General features: G+C 38.9%; 1 protein-coding gene across 1 annotated transcript; it reads left to right on the top strand.

Moving 5' to 3' along the window:
• Positions 1–150: 150 nt before the first annotated feature.
• ctu2 (cytosolic thiouridylase subunit 2 homolog (S. pombe)) lies at positions 151–21,242 on the top strand. Its single transcript, XM_086121760.1, has 16 exons — positions 151–318; positions 3,772–3,846; positions 5,737–5,815; positions 6,627–6,686; positions 8,854–8,914; positions 8,998–9,107; positions 9,847–10,091; positions 10,603–10,738; positions 10,832–10,963; positions 11,375–11,466; positions 11,596–11,693; positions 13,115–13,213; positions 15,495–15,588; positions 15,715–15,781; positions 19,869–19,927; positions 20,084–21,242. The coding sequence occupies exons 1-16, from the start codon at positions 263–265 to the stop codon at positions 20,124–20,126; spliced, it is 1,506 nt and encodes a 501-aa protein (XP_085977886.1). The 5' UTR covers positions 151–262; the 3' UTR covers positions 20,127–21,242.
• The last annotated feature ends 35 nt before the right edge of the window (positions 21,243–21,277 follow it).

Raw genomic sequence — 21,277 nt, forward strand, 5'->3', positions numbered from 1 at the left:
ACCCCCAAAGATGAATGTACAATTCTAAGGCGCACACACACACACACACACACAAAAATTAATCCCGAATTCCTTACCGTTAGTTGGCGGTAATGCACCGAAACGTTATTTGCCAGCCAACATTTAACACCAGTACAAGTGGAAGGAGAAGAAGACGAAGACGGAACTGAGTTGAAATTCTGATCGGAGACACAGTCGTTGGAAACAACGCTGCAAGGAAAGTAACTTCTTCACGTTGGTAGAACTCTTTGTTTTCGTTCCAATGTGTCAGGTGGATGAAGCCTATCATGATGACTTGGAGCAGGAGAAGGTTTCAAGGTAATTATTTTTTGTTGAAAACTGTTACACAATTTGGAAAACTTCAGCACACAAAAGCGGTGTTTCAATTTAGTCTTGCCTATGTGTCTATATGAAATAATGTGACTCCAATATAAAATGACGGGTATGCATGTTGTAGGTATTAAAATCAATCATTTAATCCGAAACAATGTGACTCGTTAAAACAAGGGTGTCAAAGTCAATGCCCGGAGACCAGATCTGGCCCGCCAGATAATTTTATGTGGCCCACGAAAGCAAATCAAGCATATCAACTTCTTTGATGCTTGCTAAAGTCGGACCCCAAATTTCAAATTGTCGTATGTAATCCATAATAACGTGGAGATACTGCAAGCATTTTCTCGTTTCCACACCCCTGATTACATGAATGTAAACAATGTTTAAACAAGTCATTATTCTTGACTTGTGATTTCAAAACAAATGATCCATCAATTTGTTGTGTGCTGTGTTTGGAATATCTGGAGGTGATTAAACATTCATAACGGTCCTCCAAGGGAATCCCTAACCATAATGAATGTGGCTCGTGACAAAAATGAGTTTGACACCCCTGCGTTAAAGTTTTTGGGGAGAGTCTAAAACGTTCAATTAAAAAAAAAAAAGCCTAGTGTGGCTTAATGTCAGAAAACCACTACCAATGGTTAACAAAATTGACATGCAGCTATGTACTGATGCCCACTCCAACCTCTGAAAATATAACAATCACCACAGTATTACGGATTTTGTGGACATTTGGCTTTTTCTTCCACAGAGGCGTTCACTTTTGATGAACAAGCCAAATGCGAAACAGCTATAACCAATGACCATCAAAATTCATGTGCACATCTCTGCCTATATTAATCTCAGATATCAAAGCAATCCCCCCCCCCCCCAATATTTTAGATTTCATGCGCTCTCCATTAAAAAAAATGCTTAATATCACTCCGACCAATCGCCACCAAAATTCATGTGCACATCTCTACCTATGTCCACATCAATGTCTGAAGATGTCAAAACAATCACACCAATATTTGATAATTTTGGACATTACTCGAACTTCATGTCGCTTAATGGCGAAAACGCTTAATATTCATAAAATCAAAAATATTGAGGCGATTGCTTTGATATTTTCAGAGAATGATGTGGGCGTAGGTCAGCCTTCCTCAACTGGCGGACCGCGATCCACGACCGGACCGCCGACCTCCTCTGTCCGGACCCTCGGCAATTTGTATAAAATAATAAGTTATAAAGTGATTTTTACGTTATACATTTTATATTTTTGGACTATAATCTGCGCATTACCTCGATCGCTTGTTAAAATTATCCGTTGTATTCTTTGCGTGCACTAACAGATATATTGCAGAGGACCGCAGCAGCGCGACTGTGTGTGTATAATCCATACCTGTCAACTCATACGGTTTAGCCATAGTTCATACGGATTTTGTGGTGAATCTTACGTATATGGCCGTATCGCACAAATCATACGGATTCTGAAAATTTCCGTCTCCCCCCCCAACAGGTAGTTGGGGGGGGGGGGGGGGGGCAAATGCTTTTGCCCAGAATGGTGATGGTCTACTCGAATGCTTTCATTTCGAAAGTAAATATGAATGGATGCTGTAACTTCGAGCCGATGGGTCAGCATTTGGAGTTGGTGAAAAAAGTAACGCAGGAATACAACTCTGAACACAGTAATGCCACTAAGTAGAATGATGATTAGACATTAACCAGACATTGTATTATGGAGATCTACAATAAATATCATTGAAAATTTCGTGGGTTTTTTTCTGCCGTTATTTTGACAAAATGCTTTGGTATGTTATAAGGATTTTTTGCTCTTTACAAGGATTTTTTTGGTAGTTTATACAGGTTGGCGCTCCGAAAAGTTGACAGGTATGATAATGTTTGACTAACTGGAGACCCTGGCTGAGCAGGGCATGTCGGCGATAACGATGCGCTGATTGGCTCCTCTGAACTTAAGGTGTGCCCATACATAAGCGTCAGCACGCGTCTATCCCAATACACACGAATTCAAAATGGATTGTGTCAGGAAACAGACGCATGCGCGACGCCACAGTGTGCTCACAGCTTCAGCCCAGGAGAGCCGCACACAGACAATTAGACAAGACGAATCGCGGGAGGTTTCGATTGTGTGCAGTTTTGCTCCCGTCTACCCGGGGATCTTTGCAGCTGTTTAACAGCAGAACACTGCAACATGGTAAATGAACATCACAATGGCGTCCTCAAATAATATTTGCACGCCTCAGACATTGCATTCACCTTTAGTGGAAGAACAGCACTGCACATTCCTGTGCTCCCTTGTGTCAGTATTTAAAATGGTTCTTAACTCCTCTTCTGATATATTTTTCAGTGATTTCAGAGGGGATGTGAAAAGGGGAATTGTACAAATGAAAAGGATATTTTTGTTTTCATGTTTAGTATTTATTTTGGTAAAATGAATATTTTGTTTTGTTTTTGTTAAATTAAGGGAAAAAAAGACAACTACTGTTTAACAAAGTTATAGTAAAAATGTCTTATTTCCCTAAAAGGGCTATTTCTATTATTAAGCAGGCACAACTTAACAAAATAAAAGAGTTCTTGTGCCTCAACGCAATACCTCTCATTATTTGCTGTGTACTGGCAAAGTGAATAATTGTTATTTTCATGCACCCCATTATTGGTTGGTTGTGAGGAGCGTTGATTTGTATAAGCTTGGCTTGACCATACTAAATGGGCATATAGCCCTGCTCCCCATGACCGCCGTGCATTTAATAAAAAATAAAAAAAAGTGGACCTACAGCATTTCTCGTTGAGGACCACTGGCGTAGGTGGAGATATTCACAGCCGCTCTATATCAATCAGGGGTTGGCCACCCCTGATTGATATAGAGCTTTCACAACTGCTGCAGCTGTAGCAAAGCTATGAGAACTGGTCACAAACACGGACATGAAATACAAATACAAATGGCATGACAAAACAATAAATGGAAGACAAACGTTATAAAGACAATTAATTCAACAAAAAGGCACACAAACCTTGTGGGCTCACATCCACAAGGGGCTAAATATCCTGAGAAGTCTTGCTTGTCTCTTTCCTTCGTTTACTGAGTAGTAAACTATGCTTTTGGTATTATCTTCATTTAATAATGTCTGCTCACAAAGTAGTTATCAGTTTGAGTGTGTGTTGGCCAATGCAAATGTCAATTAGTGTTGGGCAGAACCCTTTTAGGGTACAATTGGTTCCTGCTAGTAATTACCACTAGATGGCATAGGAACACTCACAGGGAAACAACTCAATGGAAAATATCAAGAGACTGTGCAGCATCATACATAAGACAAATTGGATTATAGGGCGCACTGTCTGCTTTTGGGAAAAATGAATGTTTTTAGGTGCGCTTTATGATGCGGAAAATACGGTAATTTTTACAATAACGTTATTCATGATGACTGCTTTATCTCGCAGTGTGTCGAAGAAATGTGTCAAGTGCAAGGAGACGATTGCCGTGGTGGTCATCAGGGCAGGGGACCAATACTGCAGGTAAGATGCACATCAGTCTGGCTCACTGGTCCATAGCCATTAATTGGAAAACCAGGGCTTGACATTCAGCCTTTATGGGTGTGATCCCGCAAGAGCCGAATTGTGGTGGCCCTGTCACTCGGACAGGTCCCCATATGTTGATGATATAAGAAATCAATTTTTAAAAATGATTTCATGTTCAGCGTCTCTATACTGTACAGTTGCATTCATGGCTATGAGGGTGCACTATCCTCCCTAAAATCTAATAATTACGATTGTAGAAATTAATATGAATGCTTCCAAAAATAAATCAATTAAATAAAGAATTAAAATATTTACTTAGCAATGAGATTCCAACAATGCGCAATAGCTAGTACCGGTATATATTTTTAAAAAGGCAGCTGGCCCCAAAATTCTTAGTGCCACCAACCGTTTTCATGTGAAGACATTTGGAAGGACTGCCATCGAAGCAAACACCAACAAATGATTGAAAATTGAATTGAATACAACTTTATTGTCAAATGTGCTGTACGTATGTGTAACATACAGCACAGATGAAATTTCTTCACTCTCGACATAAAACAAACAAAAAACAAATATCGCTCACCCGGGCCATATGCTGTATTCTGATGTTTCGACTTCAGCGCTGTTAAATGTTTAGGTGTTTTTGCACAATGTCCTCAAACTTCATTGATGAATAAATCACTCTTGAGCACGCAGTTGTTGTTGTGTACAATTGGTCATTATAGTGTTACTTTGCATCACTGCCTTTGTTGTTCTATTCCATGGTCCCGCTGCTGCTTGTCTGAATCTATTACAGGAAGCAGTGATTTGGCTAGCCCAAGTTAGTGACATGAGGCTGTGCCCAATTCATCGTTGCCGCCAGTCATGTTATTTTCTCGCGTCCAACCAATGACAACATCTTGGCTCTGTGCTAAAAGTCTTTCTGTCTAAAACAAAAAAATTGCATTTCTGCTGGTCGTGACTTGGAAATTTAGACTGGCCCCGTCGAGCCATCGCATGCAGGTGTGTAGTAGCCAGACGCAGCGGGCCGCTATTAATTATAAATATTAATACTCAAGCACCCGAAAATTTAAAGGGGAAAAAAAATGAGCTGAATGTCTATTTTCCCCCAACATCATCATCTAATATCTGACACAACGTAAATGATGCAACTGGTCAATTCATATTCACAATATGCACTGTGATGGTCCTAACCTGCTCTCTCTGCTGGTGAATATTCTCTCGGAAAGGGACGTTTGTCTTGTGCCAGGTTGACAACAGCTGGATTAGGACTCTCACTGTTGTCACGGTTCACAAAGATGACATTTTCGTGGCTCCGTTGGAGACTCCCACCTATTTTACATTCTTTTGGCAGTTGTCCTGGTTTATCTGCCAAGCAACTGGTCTTGAGGGGGGTTGAGTAATTGCTCACGCAGTTCCAATCAGGGTTTGAGCTGCCGATCCCGATAACGAGCATCCATGGGTGTGACTGCCTGATACTGCTCATGTGGACTCCTTGAAAATGTTTCACTTGCAGAGTTACAATTACTGATTTTTCTTAAATAGCCAGTCAATTATCTTTTTTCATATAATTGAACAATCAGGTAAAAAAATATATATTACCGGTAGTTCAATTTCTATTCCTTTATTATCCCAAAACAGGGCATAGCTTCAAATAGACATTGCAGAAAATGCACTCACCAATTTTGATTCAGTCACTATGTTGGTGTTGTAACATTTTTTTCGCAGTCTTGTGTTGACAAATAAACATTTGCCATTCTTGAGACTCGGGTAGCTATATTGATTTTGTTGTACCAAAAGGATCTGACTACCTTTTTATGTTACACTGTTGTTGCAATGTAATTTTTTTTTTGTCTGATTATGCTTTTTTTGCATTTTGTTTGCTAGGGACTGTTTCGAACAGTACTTCCTTCACAAATTCAGGGCCACACTGGGCAAAAACAGAGTGATTTTCCCTGGAGAAAAGGTATGGCATTTTTCCTTTGCACTACTTCATAATACATGTCAATTTTTTTTTTATGTTGCCAAAACGTAATCCAAAGATACCGTGCAAAACTTGTTTACGGGCTGTGAGTAGTCAAGGCATGACATCATAGAGCAATCAATTAAGTCTGTACTGCAATGGTTTCTCCATTAAATTTTTTATTTAGCAGTCAGCAGTACATTGTGGGTTGGTGGCACCCAAATTGCTTATTATGGACCAGAAATAATGCAGAAAACAAACTTGTTGTGAAAAGATTATCTTTTATGGCAACAGTGACCTTTATGCTCATAGTTTTTGCTTTAATAACATCTCATATCTGAACAGTCCTTTTCTTCTATACAACAATGAAAATGTGATTTTTGATGGCAAAATAGTTTACAAATAAACTCACCAGAGTAACAATTGTTGTGTTTGTGGGCACGTACGCACATTATGTTGTTTCTTCTGTTTCTAAATTTAAATAATCTCCATCGCTTCTCTCTTTGTAGCAAATTTAATGAGACAAACACTTTTATCAATCACGGGGTGTGGTCGCGTCATATTTCCAAAGATCCAACAATCCGCCATGTTTGTTTACAAGCCTCTGCATTGTTTGCACATGCTCACTGAAAATGGGTGATCTCCAACACATTTATCCCTCTTGTGGCTGTGCCAGAATTTTAGAAGCTTACAACAGTGGGCACAATTTATTAAACACCCAATTAAGTGCCCACTATTTGGATCTTAGGAAATAAAGCCCCAAGTGTTTTCTTTTCGTGACGGCTCTATGATCATTACGTTTTTCTACTTTTAGGTACTGCTTGCTGTATCAGGGGGTCCTTCTTCTTCTTCAATGCTCAGACAAGTCCAAGAGGTCTACCTGTGCCATTTTTATCACAATGAATTTTTGTATTCTAATAGGGAAACAGAAGTGGGGAAAAAAGTCCAATTGTTGGATAACTCCAAAGCAGGGGTGTCAAACTCATTTTTGTAGCGGGCCACATTGTGGTTACGGTTTCCCTTGGAGGGCCGTTATGAATTTTGGGGAACCATATAAATGTTTAATCACACCTCCACATATGACAAACACAGCGCACAAAAAATTGATAGATAACTAGTTTTAAAATCAGAAGTGAAGAATAATGACTGGTATTGTGGATTACATATGACAATTTGAAATTTTGGTTCAGACTTTAGCAAGCATCATGGAACTTGGCAAGCTTGATTTGCTTTTGCCGGCCACATAAAATGATGTGGCGGGCCAGATCTGGCCCCGGGCCTTGACTTTGACACCTGTGCTCTAAAGACTGTCTTGACTAATTAGTCTGTGTTGTGGGGAGCGTGAAGAGTGCTTTCTTTTTTCTCCGTGATTGTTAAAACTCTTTCCTTGAATGAGATGGTAGTTGCGACATCTTCATAATTAATATGATTTATGTGTGTGCGCGTGTGTGTGTGTGCGCGTGTGCGTCTGCAATTTGCTTGGCTAAAACTAATGAAAGTCTTGACTTGACTTTGACTTGGTATTCATCAGCCTCTGTGTCCTATTTGGTGGTCATAATAGTTTAGGATTTTTCATTATAGTTGCTTATTTTTTTTGTTTTGGCTGGGGATTTTTTTAATTCAAGTACCCGTAGTTTTAATCAGTTTTTAGAGGAGGTTTGCTAGTTTTCCTTAGTTTTTAATATTTTTCTGAAAACACTTCGCTTTAATTCAGTTTTTAGTTGTTTTCGTTTTCTTAACATATGGATTGGTCAAGTGCAAGATAAAAACAAAAAGGTCATTAAGCAAGTATTGTGTTATAAAGTAAACTGCAATTCTCAAACTCTGACCTTCCTTATGTGTGGATGTACAGCAGTAAAAAAATAAATACATTTATGTTCCTGACTACCAGGAAAAAAAATGTTGTCCAATCACATTTATTTTGAAATTCCCCAATCTCTGTGAAGTACCGGTAATTGGACTACTCCAAAAGAAATTTTAGAAATTCCACTACATTTTTTAAGCACTTGAATACTAGGCCCAAATACACTTAAAACAACTCAACGTGTTCATAAGAGTCTTATAAATAAAATGCCAACAGCATTTCAAGACAAAATGTGTTTGATAAAAAGTATTACCGGTACTTTTCCTCTTCCCATAAAAAGTGCTTGCACCGAGGGAAGCCATTTTCTTACTTTTTCTAACCCCTACAAATGTGGTATCATTGGAAAGCACTGAATGTCCTCTTTAGAGTAACAAAAGGAGTTAATGCGATTGGATGCACTGGGTGGGAGATATTTAGGTTCACAAATGTCCTCTACAGAGGACAAATTTGAATTACTGGTAGTCAGGAGGTTAAAATGAACCCCAAAAGCCCCTGTATGATACTAATTGAGAAAGATGAAAACAAAGGACATTTTTGCTGTAGTTGTAGTTAATAGTTGGATGTAGTTTCAGTTTGTCTTTTAATTATTTTATTTTTTTTGTTAAAAGCATTTTCGTTTCTATTTCATTTAGTTAATGGAAATGTCAAATATTTATTTTGTTTGTTTTCTTTAATTATACTACTCTGGCCCAACCATCGACATTATATCATAGTAATTGATGAAACAATAAAAATGAGTACGCTGACATTTTTTTTTCTAGCTTGGAAAGGTTTCATGTGGTGAGAGACGGTACTAAAACTCTTACCCTCGAATGGTCTGGGCAGGGGAATTGGCATACCTTAAAAGTGCGCAAACCAAGCATGCTTAAAAAAAACTGCATTAGCACAAATGGGAGAATATAGGCGAATATGCATAACAAGGTATAAATTTCAGATAGTCAAATACTGACTGTCTTGTGGTTTTTTTTTTCCTAACAAAACATGCTTGAGGTCAAAAGTCAAGGCTATGCACTTTCTTTTTGCAATTCAACAAAGCAATACAGATTTCTTGAAAACTTTTCAACCTACGGAATTTCTTATTAATGGCTCAGCATAAAGTTACTCTAAAGATAAAATCTTTACAAATGAATACGAATGCTAAACCTGTGCTATTTTTTCTTTCCATCCCCACTTGCAGGGTTTGAGTCAGAATGCTCACAAGAAGTTGAGATTCGTTCCAGGCATTGTCTACATTGATGGTAAAACTCTAATCACACTTGAAACTGTGCGCAGTCCTACCCGGTTGCAGAAATTAGCAAAAAATGTGTTTTTGTTTTTTCAGAGGGTGGTGCTTTGAATCGATCTCTGGAGGAGAGACGGCAAACAGCGGCAAAGCTGAAAGATATATTTATAGCCACAGGATTCCCCTTCCACATCGTGCCTCTGGAAGAGGTTCGTGTGATTACTCTGTCGCTGTCATATGAAATGAGTTCCCTGTTTCTTCACATTAAATTGCTTCAGTCTGAAGTCCCCTTTGAAATCAGATTGATGTATGTACGGCACGCCTAAAGAGCAAAAGTGTTTCTGGCTGTTGGTATCAGTCATGCTAGGGTCAAAACGAAGGTGAAAGGTCGTTTCGCCTCGCCTTTTTCACAGGAGTTTGATCACTGGATACTACGAAAGTTGCTTTTTATTTCGCGCCATTCTGAAAAGTTAATTGGAGGGAATTAACTGCACAGAGGTCACAGAGGTTCATTTACTCAGCTCTGCAAGCAGCATCATATTCTGCCTTGCTTAAATATCCTTTTTAAAAAGAGAAGAGCTCATTACCGATGACAGCCAACGCTAGCGGTTAGTGAAACCTTGACTTTTTAATAGTCCACTGTAAACCATTCGTGCGCTAGACAATCGCGCCATGTTTTTTGTGGATTCACTTAAAAAAAAAAAAACATTTTTATAAAATATGGGGCGTGCCAGAGTATGTGCTGATAAAAATACAGGGAGTCAGTTTTTCCACTGCTATAAGTTGATGTCATCTGCACCTGGAGCAGTTGCCTGATGTGCAGAAGGGAATCGACAAAGGGGTGTTTTATTTTCGCCACAATTGTCCATTTGAGTCGCTTTTGACTCTTGTCAGTCAGTGTAGCGGTTCTACAGTGCTTGACTGATTTTTCCACTTCTCACCGTGTAGGTTCTTGACGTCCCCGGTTCAGTTTTAGCGACGGCTCCTTCTTCCTCGCCGACACAAGCAAGTTCTGACAAAGCATCTGTGGATCGCTTTGTTTGCAATAATAGCTGTACCTGTTTGACACCAGCGCAGCAGCAGCATGAAACTTCATCACCTTATGTTGAGGAGTCCCAAACTCAGTTGCTGCAGCAGCTTCTTCACTCCTCTAAGACGGTGACGGCCAAAGCAGAGTTAGTGAGCGTGTTAAGGTATTAAAAAAAAACCTAATCGTTTATTGACCGTTGGGTCCAAAAGCATGTGTTTGCTTTTGTACATGACCACAGTGGAATTTAAATAAAACAATGACACTTTCATTTGAACAGTAAACTTTGATTTAGGAGGCTTCACAAAAATGTGGTGTTTAAGCCTCTTTTTTCGAAAATAGGCTCAGAAATATTCTTCTTGATTGTTTAATTTAAACTCCATGATGGTGGTTAGATGATTTCAGTCTGCCGTTGTTGCTGTCAAGACTTTTTTTATTTCTATGTCAGTTTTTTTTCTGGTAAGAGAGAGAAAAGGAGGTGTAGGTAGGTATAGGGAGAGAGAGAGAAATGTTTGTAACTCTTAACATTGTAAAAAGATGTAACCAGAATGCATTGGTCTTTTTAACTTGAATTTTTTTACACATGCCAAGTTATTGTCACTCATACAACATGCAGTGAAATGTTTCATTTCAATGTAAAGGGAAAAAAATAACCCACTGTGTGTTTTTCCTTAAAGACAGCATCTTTTAGTGCACACAGCTCGCTGTGAAGGCTACAGTAAATTGATGTTTGGAGACAACTGCACCAGACTGGCGGTTAAACTTCTCATTAGTATATCATTGGGCAGAGGAGCACAGCTTGCTCAAGATACAGTAAGTGTATTTTTTTATCTAAATATTTTTGGGCGAAAAACAACCCCCCCCCCCCCCCCCAAAAAAATTGCTTTGTACGTCTTTCATTTTAAGAGTTTCTCGGACTCCCGCTATGGTGACATTATATCATTGAGGCCAATGAGGAACTACTCTGCAAAAGAAATAGCCTACTATAACCATATCTTCAATGTCCCTTCTGTTTTCACACCAAACCTTCACACTAAGGTAAGCTCAATCAATCTATGCCAAAGTTTCAGCTTTTTTGGGAAATGAGAAAAGGTCAAATTTGTGTTAACAAATATAGAAGTGTACACAGTGGTCACAAGGCCGCTAAACATCATTCATCTTTACTGAGACAGTTAAACATAAAATAAATTCTAATTTGTGGCAATACAACCATAAAGAACAATGACAAGGACTGACAGAAAACATTTAGACTTGTTGATCTGATCAATCCATATTTACGACATTCTTACAGATGTCCCAGCCATATGGCTTTTTATCTCGATATTTCGAAACCCATCTTTTAAAATCCCAGTTTAGGTCCAAATACTTTGAGTAACACCATATTTTAATTTAACTGCACATCTATCCTCTGTCTGCCCTGAATACTGCAATATCACTTGTGTCCAACAGAGTAAAGAAAAGGCCAGCATCCAGTGTCTGACGGAGAGCTTTGTCACTAAACTGCAAGTTGATTTCCCATCTACTGTCAGCACCATATATAGGTTAGTATATTTCCGTTGGCCAATGATACAATACTTGATGTTGGCTCAACCTCTCGAGATTTTTGTGATTATCACAAAATTCTGTGTTTTCACTTCCACACCTGATGAAAATCTTGCTGTGTCCTGAAGAACAAGTGAAAAGCTGCAAACAACTTGTAAGAGTTCATCCTCTGCAAACCCATGCGACAGATGTTTGCTCTGTATGTGTTCTCTGGATACCGCAGTGGGTGAGTATTACAGGTTTAAAATCATGTCAACATTACCAATAGTAGCAAGACGAGGCTAAATCAAAACTAAACATTTGGGGTTACAAGCCAGTATGTTTCAAGTGCTGGTCCAAAACCAGGGTGAATAAAAGGTCAGCGTTATGTCAGGAAGGGCATCCGGCATAATTCATAGCAAACAAGTATAAAAATCATGAACATGACCTCCATACTAAGTCTGTTGGGAATTGGATTAATGATGACCACCAACTGTTCTGTTGGCGTACAGGGTGCTGGTGAAAATTGTGCTACAAAAACATATGAGTGAAGAATGCACTGATTTAATTTGGAGATAGACAGACTGCAAACACTTGAGGCTTATTCCTTAAAAACGCCAGTGCGTGTCATTAACATTTCGTTCGCTGCTAGTCTTAGAACTACTTATGGGAATTTTGGCTTCCCCCCGCCCCCCCATTAATGACATGTTTTTGTATAAAACACACACTAGAATGAACTAAAAATAATAAATAAATACAACGAAACACAAATGGCCAGTAGCAGGAAAAAGTCCCAATTGAAATATGTGGCTGTAAAACTAGTAATATTTAGTAATAGTAACATTTAGAATACCTCCCATGAAACCAGAGTTCTGGCAACACAAGTTGTCATCTTGTTCTTTTGTTACCGTTTAATTCATCGGTGGTAACTCGGTGTGTACACTGGGTGTCACCCAAATAATAACGTTCATGACTGTCTTTGCCAGAAGAAGACCGAGAAAACTTGATGTCACATTGAATACTGAAGCGTTGTATGCTAAGTTGTAAAAAAGTCAATTTAAAAAAAGAAATACAAAACTGAGCTGAATGTTCGGTGTCTGCCCAGATTGCGAACCCTGCCCATACTGAATCTCTTTGGGGCGATCGAAAGCTTCACCTGCACTGAGCAACGACAAAGCTCAATGCTAATGTGAACGTTAGTGTAATTGACCCACTTTGTGTTCCTTCTGTTATCAGCAAACCTATCTTGTTTCAAATGTACAGGCACTTCAACTGCTATGATAAGTATGAGCCCAGCTTTGACGTCGGTGCCAGCCATCAGTCAATGCCTGTCCATTGAAAATAGGTCATAACTTGCTCATTTCACAACCGATGTTCATGAAATTTGATTTCACGTCAACGCCAAAGCGTGTGCTATCACTACAAAAAAATACATTGTACTTTTTGTTTTTGTGACTACACTTTGCTCGTACAAGCTTTAATGTGACCATGGGCACAGGCACACCATATCTCTCTATTTTGCATATCTGTGGTTCCCATAATGCATTGGATGGTGCAGTGCACTTAGTTTATGAAGTCAGAAGGACGTTATTCATTTTTACGTGTGTTTACATTTCTTTGATCCTAAATTAGGTAACTCATGAATGTAAACTTTTTACCATTTTCTAGAAAATGCTTCAGCTTTCCAGTCCACTCTCATCTCTGAACGCCTCTGCCAGACCAAATGTGTCGGTGATAACAGTGCTTCATTTCCCAGACAAAGTACAGGTGCTGTACGCTTTTTATGACTTCTCAGCAATACATTGGGCCACACCCATTCATGGGAAATGGGGACCGGGCCGCTCCCCAAACATGTTCTGTATCTGTAATTGGCAGCCATTATAAATGCATTGGGGCGACAAAAACAAAATCAAACATTTTATTTAAAAAAGAAAGAAAAGAAAAATTATCCAAAACAACAACAGACATAATTTTTATTTTTGTTTGATATTGGTGGAAAAAACATCTGCAACTAGGTTAGTTCACAAGTGCCAAACCGCATGTGGGGCTCCACTGTAGTTGTTATAAATGAATGATTTTTTTTTTTAAACTGGGCTTCAGAATACACCACTAAGTCACCAACAGCACATTTGAGTGCAAACACTGTTGAGCAAAATCATTTGTACTTGTGTTGCAGTGTTCATACAGAAGAGTAGTGCAAAGGTTTTTTTTCCGAGTGATGCAATTCTAAAAAGTGAAACACAAGACAAAATGGCCAAAGGACACATGGTTCATTCCAGAATTGGAGGACATTTTGGCTTGAAAAAAAAAGTGGATGATGCAATGGAACAAGCACGTATCATTCTTGAAAAAGAAACCTTCACTTTTCTGATTTTCTGCGACATATTTACTCAAAATAGGGAATAAACTATGAAAGGCTTCATCAGCTCAGATAAGATCAATGGTACAATTGGTTCAAAAATATGATTTATTTGATGTTAACAATACCTGTCACTGTAATCACAGCAACAAGCTTGCCTCAAAGGTTGCAAAACCGGACGAATGTTAGCTTTCTCTCAGGAGTAGAAGCTAGCTCTTTTGTACAAAATCATTTCTTGCATTTTCTGTTGCAATTGATGAGGGCACTGACATTACAGATGATGTGACATTGACCGTTACTGATGATATTCCTTGTGCTGAGATAGGAAGGGAAAGAAAGGAGGAAATAAAAGATTATCACTAGCTGGAAGAGCTCTCACCATATACAGCAAGCTGTCACCCACTCACGAAGGTTTACACCCACTAAGTCGACATTTCTGGGTTTGGAAGTGAAAGCGTCTTGCCCAGTGCCAAACAAATTCAATTTATGAAGCATCATTTAACGATGGTGAAGCCTCACACTTCCTAGCATGCTTCACCATTCTTGACCATACTTAACAATATTTATTATTTTATACGGATGAAATATCAAATGCTTGTGTTTCGGTCCAAGCAGGGTTCGAACTCATCGTGGGTTTGCGGCAGGCCTTGCGTCGACTACTGCACACGGAAGCAAGATAAATATATTTATCTTCGTTCTTTGTATTACTGTTTAATTTTTGTTCCTTGTGTTGTTCATTGCAAAAAACTTTGCACTTTGGATTTTGTAAGAGTCATTTATTTTGTATTTTTGTATGTGTTTACTAAAATGTTAAACGTTTATTTTGATTTCATCCTCTTTGGCTCATTTGTTTTAAATTCATGCTGACCCGGGAAAGGATAAGCGGGACGGATAATAGATTGATGGTTGTTGTTTTTATTTGTCAAAGTTTCTATGTTGAAAAATAAATTTTTAATTAAAAAAAAACAACAAAACACTTAGTCCCACAAGCAACCGCACAAAAGTGCCGAGAATTGGGACCATTTGTGACCAGTATCGATTTCCAGATACCAAGAATCGGAACCCATCTGGTTCAAATGTGAAAAGTACCCAGAATGCAAGCCACTCAGTCACTTTTCCAAATAATTTGAGAGGACTCTGTGTACACATTTCGATCTACAAAGAGGTACATAAAAAAAAAATCACATGGGTTTAGGTCGGGACCGAAGAACTGTTTCCACACGAGCGCAGTTGGTGAATGAGGCTCAGTGTCATTCAATGACGTTTTTTGTCAGATTCGTGCGTGTTCCATTGCATCATCCACTTTGTATCATTGCCCTCACCCACGGCACTGGAATAGAATAATGGCAGCTCAATGGGGAATATAAAGAGCTGCAAATAGAAGGCACATCGGATTAGAGGGCGCGCTGTCGGCTTTTGAGAAAATTGAATGCTTTTAGGTGCACCCTTTCGTGCGGAAAATGCACCGTGTTAATTAACATGCCATTTAAACCACAGGAAATAGAGGATTTAATTTGTTTGTTACCTTGTTCAAAGTTTACACTTCAAGTTCTATCATCATTTCAATGAGCAACGTAGCAATTTGTCATTTCATGGTCACTCATTTTGGAGCATAATGGTACATTAAAGTTTTATGGAATCACCCCCCACAAAGTTCATGTATTTTCATTGAAATGTATTTGCTTCCAGAATTGAGAGGTCCCAGTACACAATGCTGCTCGAAAGGCAAAGGAGAGTATTGTGATAGACCTATGGAAGACAGAGGCTGCTTTTCTGGTGTCAGGTACATTTTATTTTATTTTTTATCTCAATCAAACGTGAGTTTGATTTTGCTCACTTCCATGTAAAATGTGTATCGTAACTTTGTGCAGAAGAATGTTTCCACTATGCTGTAACTCATATGCCATAGGGTCCCAGACACAACTGATATCAGAGGCCTGCTGTGTTACAGTTGTCAGTTGACCATCAAAGACATGGTGAGTGACTATAAAATGAATATACAGTGGGAGAAAAAAAACTACATGTAGCCTTTGGAATTTCTTTCATTTCTGGAAAAAATTGTCAGGAAATGTTGTCTGCTCTTCATCTGTATCACAAGAACTGTCTGCTTGAAGTAACGCCTAGGGATGGGTAGTGTTAAGACTCTAACCACATTACTACTCTTAACGATGCTGTTTATTGAGATGCCGCTTGAATGGTATTCTTGGCAAGTTGATTTGTATAGCACACAAGACAATTTTAAATGCTTTCCATAAAACATTGAAAGAATTACAGAAGAGAAACAAAATATGATCACAACGTTGAAGAAACCATAATAAAAGCGTATAAATGCTAGTGTGCAAATGGCGATTAAAACAGCAGAGTAAAATATAGATTTGCGTGAATGCTGCAGTAGACAATGTTTTCAGTCCTGGTTTAAATGTATTGACAGTTTGCGCAGACCTCATTTACTCAAAAAAATCGCGAGAGTGAAAATATGAATAAAAAGCGTGCAGGATTTAACAAAAAAAAAGTGAATCGTATATTATCCACCAGGAGCACTGTTTTAGTCAGGGGTAGAGGGCAGCACTGTTAAAAGGAGTGGTCAAGTGTTGTTAAGGCGATGGGCTGCAAAAAGTGATGTCGTGGTAGCACATAAGCACCTTGTACGGTGATGTGATGTATTTCTAAAGGAAAATTTGTGTTGCGTTTAGTCTCAGGTAAATGTAACAAAAATTGTGATATTAAATTCAACCAGGAAAGGTCGCCACACTTGAAATGGACATGAACAATTTTAGTTTTACATCGTCTCGCGCAAAATGAATCTCTGATTATAATCTTCTTTCTGCCAATCCACAAATCACATCATGACGCTGTTCAAAGACTCAGTAACTGCTTTACATTAATATTACTGTATATATTTACTGTACATGATTATGCTAGGAAGTAGTGTAAGCCTATCATCATTGTATCACAAGATGAATCATGTGTTAAGATTTTAAAGGTTAGGACCCATCTTTACATATGAGTAAGAATGTACTGATGTGTATGGTTAGTGGCTTGTGAAACAGAAATGCAATGTCAACTTTGGGGAATTAGTCTAAAGCAGGGGTGCCTATTAGGTCGATCCTGATCTACCGGTAGATCTAAGACAGGTCCCAAGTAGATCCGAGGAGTGTCGAGGAGAAAAAAAACAAACGACCATTTGTGTGTCTTTGTACATGTTAGTAATATATTTTTTTGTGTTAATGTACGCTGCACCCTAATCATCCCATCAGTCTCATTTTCACCCAAAAAATATTTAAAAAATAAAATAAAGCAGGTAAATCTTGAATTTACGGTGGCGCGTGATTACGTCACCGGAAGTTGTTCGCGCTCAGCAGTCTGCAATTGCAGCTTGTGTTCAGAGCTGTTGCGCTCAATCTTTTATCGACATTATTCTCATTCAGAGTTTGCTTCGTGTACAATTCACCGAGGGCACGGGCAAAGAATAGGAACCTAGGAGGGCCCAGGGAAGCACTTTAAAACGGTACGTGTGAGCTACGATAGTTAACAGGCTGCAAAAGTGCGTCGCATGTGCGTGTGCGCACGCGTGCCGGTAAGGGTAGATCCCGGGAGGTTAGTTGATCGAAAAGTAGATCTTCGATCCAAAAAGTTTGGGCACCCCTGGTCTAAAGGGTACAGTAGATGACCTGCGTTGTCAGTATGACTTGCAATCCAAGTAGAGTTCATGTAAGTGAAGGGTGTCCAAACTATGGCCAAGGAGCCATTTGCGGCCAGCAATCCGTTTTTCAGCGGCCCGCGACAAAAAAAAAAAAAGACGTTGAACATGGGCCACTAGATTATTTAAAAAACGTAAAGCGAGTGAGAAGGGAGGTTGTCAGAAAAATAAATGCCATGACCATGCATAAATTAATTTCTATACTGTAAAACTTTTGTCTATATTCGAAGATACAAATAAACAATTTATGAGTGAAAGAAAAACAATTTATCTCCAAAACATGTAGTGAATAAAGATAAGTAAAGGCAAAAAAAAAAAAATCCTTCCACTGTGTGCTCTATAGCTGATTCATAGAAGACATCACATTCATGATCCTCAAGTAGCTGTTTGAAAAATGGTGGCTTTACTCCTGTTTGTTCTTTTTTCGGTTCTGAATGTGGAAATAGGATTCGGCTACTGTATAGTGCAGAGCTGGATCTACTCCGCGAGCCACCCCAAAAACTTGGAACAATCCTCAACTATTTGCCTTTAACAGAAAGCTGATGAAATGAACTAGACAAGACAAAGATTTATATAATTGCTTTCTTGACTGACTTGAGCGTGTTTCAAAAAGGTGAAGGTGAATTTAAAAAATGGCTCTTTCGTCGTCCTATTTTTCTGTATGCGGCTCTCACGCGAAAGAGTTTGGACACACCTGATGTAAGGTAACTAAAACAGAGGTCAGAATGACATATGGACGGTTCGACATGCTAAGCAACATTGCATCACTCCACAAACAGATGTTTATTTCAGGAAGTTACCAATGGCACTTTAGCGAAGTTGCCATTGTCATTTTGGGGGAGTTGCCATTGTCAGGGTGACATTATGTAGCTACATACAATACAATACATCTTTTCTTTATATTGCACTTTCACAACAACTTGAGCTGTAACAAAGCGCTTTACAAAACAGTTAAAATAACAAAATAATATAACACAACATAAAACACGGACAGTCAGGCAATCTTAAACACTTATCCTGCATACGCTTTGTTGTTTGAAGCAGTTCTAGATGAAAGAGGAGATATTCAAAGTGTCCTTTCACCAGTGGATCAGAGACGTCATGCTCAAAATGTGCGCACGTCGGTTACCGGTACATGCTAAGTTTGAAAACAAGAAGCTGTAGTGTCCAGAGATTGGTTCACTTCTCCTGTCCTGTGTAAATCAGTTGCAAATCCAAGCGGCGACTCTCAGTTCCAAATACGCATCCGCGCTCCGCGCCTGACGCTCCTCTCTCCTCATCCTCGGCTCCACAAGCCATCCATCCAGCCGCACCAACGCAGACTGTCCAAGAGCGCCGCCATCTCCGTTGAACAAAATGGCACTGTGAAAAATGATTCCCATTACACACGCAAAAAAACACAAGCGCCCTATCCAGCGGCGACAGTCAAAAAGTGTCGACATTCCTCCTAATCAAAATCAGTGCTGGGATACGCGTGCTGCCGAGAAGGAATGGAAAATATCCCGCGTAATTTCAGGGATATTACAAAGTGTCAATGTTATGATTAAGACTTTCATGACCCAATAATGATAACATGGTAGGCTGTCCACTGTAGTAACCACTGTATCTGAAAGGGTTCATAATAATAGAATGGGAGACTATTGGAAATGACATCACTAATTTCAAAGAAACCCGTCACTTCAGCTACAGCATATAAACAGCACAAAGAGAGCCTAGTTCGCTCTCTTTCTCATCGACGCTCAAGCCATGAGCATGCTTTGACAGAAGAGATTTGTTTTCTTCTTTTTCAAGTTCAAGTCAATTTTATTGTCAAATGTGCTACACGTGCAACATACAGCACAGATGAAATTACTTTCCCCTCAACCACAGGAGAGAGAGGAGCCGCTGCGGGTGCCCTCGTCGCCATCAAAAGAAGTTTGATCTCAATTCCACAAAGTTGTTTTAGCGAATGAGCTGCGAGACTATAACATTAGTCAAAGTTACATTTCTACAATTTTCAATATGAGAGTATGCTTCTGCAATGAAAAAATGAATTCATTTTAAGGCTTCTAACATGTTAACCAGAGGTGCCAGTAATTATGGAGGACAACTGCAGATGATCCGACCACATTTTGTGACCAATTTAAGCAGAAAGTGACGAAACTGCAAAGGGTGTGCATTCTTTTTTATCCCACCGTCTCATATTTATCTTTTGGTGTTAAACCTAAATATTTGGGGTCTGAAACAAAAATAAAGGAATTGGCCATACTGTTTCAGTACTTTTAGAGGATGTTGTGTAACATGACTGATGATGTGAATATGGACTCATCTGGCTACAGAAGGAATAACGTTTCCCTTTCCCTTCCGCTTCACTTGTCTTCCAGTCTTCAGTAGATTGTCTGCCTCAATACATTTTATCAGAGGCTCAGATAAGGCAAAGGAGGTAAGCCGTGAGTTTGTATTTTCTGGTTTCATATTTCATTCTTTGCATGCGGGAATGTATGAATGGGAAAAGTGATACAGATCAAGGAGTAATGGTCCAATGGACCAGGGATTGCCAGTTTTAATCTAATGTATCTCTTATTTTTTTTTTCTTTAGGTCTCACATGAGAGAGGAGATCAGTGATTTTCTGCTGGATTAGTTAAGGGCGTTAAAGGTTTTGACCGAACGGAAGTGGAGCTAAATGATTATCTTGAGCAGGAACAATGTTTTCTATCTTAAAGAGCAATGTTTGTTTGCTACTCTGTTGCATGTAAAATGTGTCATGTTCAGCCCACTATGCAGAGTAACACTCACATAAACATTGCACACATTTTGTAAAACTCCCAGTACACTTGGTGGTTAGAAGGGGTGCAAAAGCAAGGATATAATAAAAAAGAACTAGCATATGTGGTAATATATGAGTGAGAGTGAGAGTCACAATGGTGTGAAAAAGTGTTTGCCCCCGTATTGATTTTTTAATTTTTTTGGTGCATGTTTGTCACTCAAATGTTTCAGATCATCAAACACATTTAAATATCCGTCAAAGATAACACAAGTAAACACAAAATGCAGTTTTTAAATTCAAGTTTTTATTTTTAAAGGGAAAACAAGATCCAAACCTACATGGCCCTGTGTGAAAAAGTGTTTGCCCCCTAGACCTCATAACTGGTTGGGCCACCCTTAGCAGCTACAATTGCAATCAAGTGTTTGAGATAACTTGTGATGAGTCTTTCACAGCGCTGTGTAAATATATATGTGTGTGTTTAAACACGTTTGGGTCGAGGTTTTGTTTCTTGTCCCAATATTGCTGTGGCGGTTCATCATGCCGGTGGATATTCCCAGGTACTTTTTCACCTCAAAAATGGAGTCCCGTTGCCCATTTTGAACATTAAAACGTGTTGATTCAATTAAAACGCATTGCACAGGAATCATATCCTCATTTACTCATTCTCGCATGGAACACAGAGAGATGCCACATACCGGTACCTGGACCACACTTTGAAAATCACTGGTTTAAGAAGACATTGAACTGAAATTGTGAATCAACATTATCCATACATTTTCAAACTGTCACTACTTTTTCATCCATTTTTAAGATGTCATTCAAATTACATACCGGTACTTGAACATTGCAACCTTCATCAGCGAAATATTTTTCGTAAGTGAATGTATGCTTGGTTATCTACCTATTTACTGTAGTTGTTTATTTATTGATTTGACTTCTCAGAAAAGGCCAAGTGAACTAAAGTCACTAAAATCTGCACATTTTAGCCAACTCCTGTTTCTTGGAATCTGATTTTGCCCTTTATA

The sequence above is a fragment of the Hippocampus guttulatus genome, chromosome 10 (assembly GCF_054856545.1).
Source record: "Hippocampus guttulatus isolate MCC_2025c chromosome 10, RoL_Hgut_1.0, whole genome shotgun sequence".
Taxonomy (NCBI): domain Eukaryota; kingdom Metazoa; phylum Chordata; class Actinopteri; order Syngnathiformes; family Syngnathidae; genus Hippocampus; species Hippocampus guttulatus.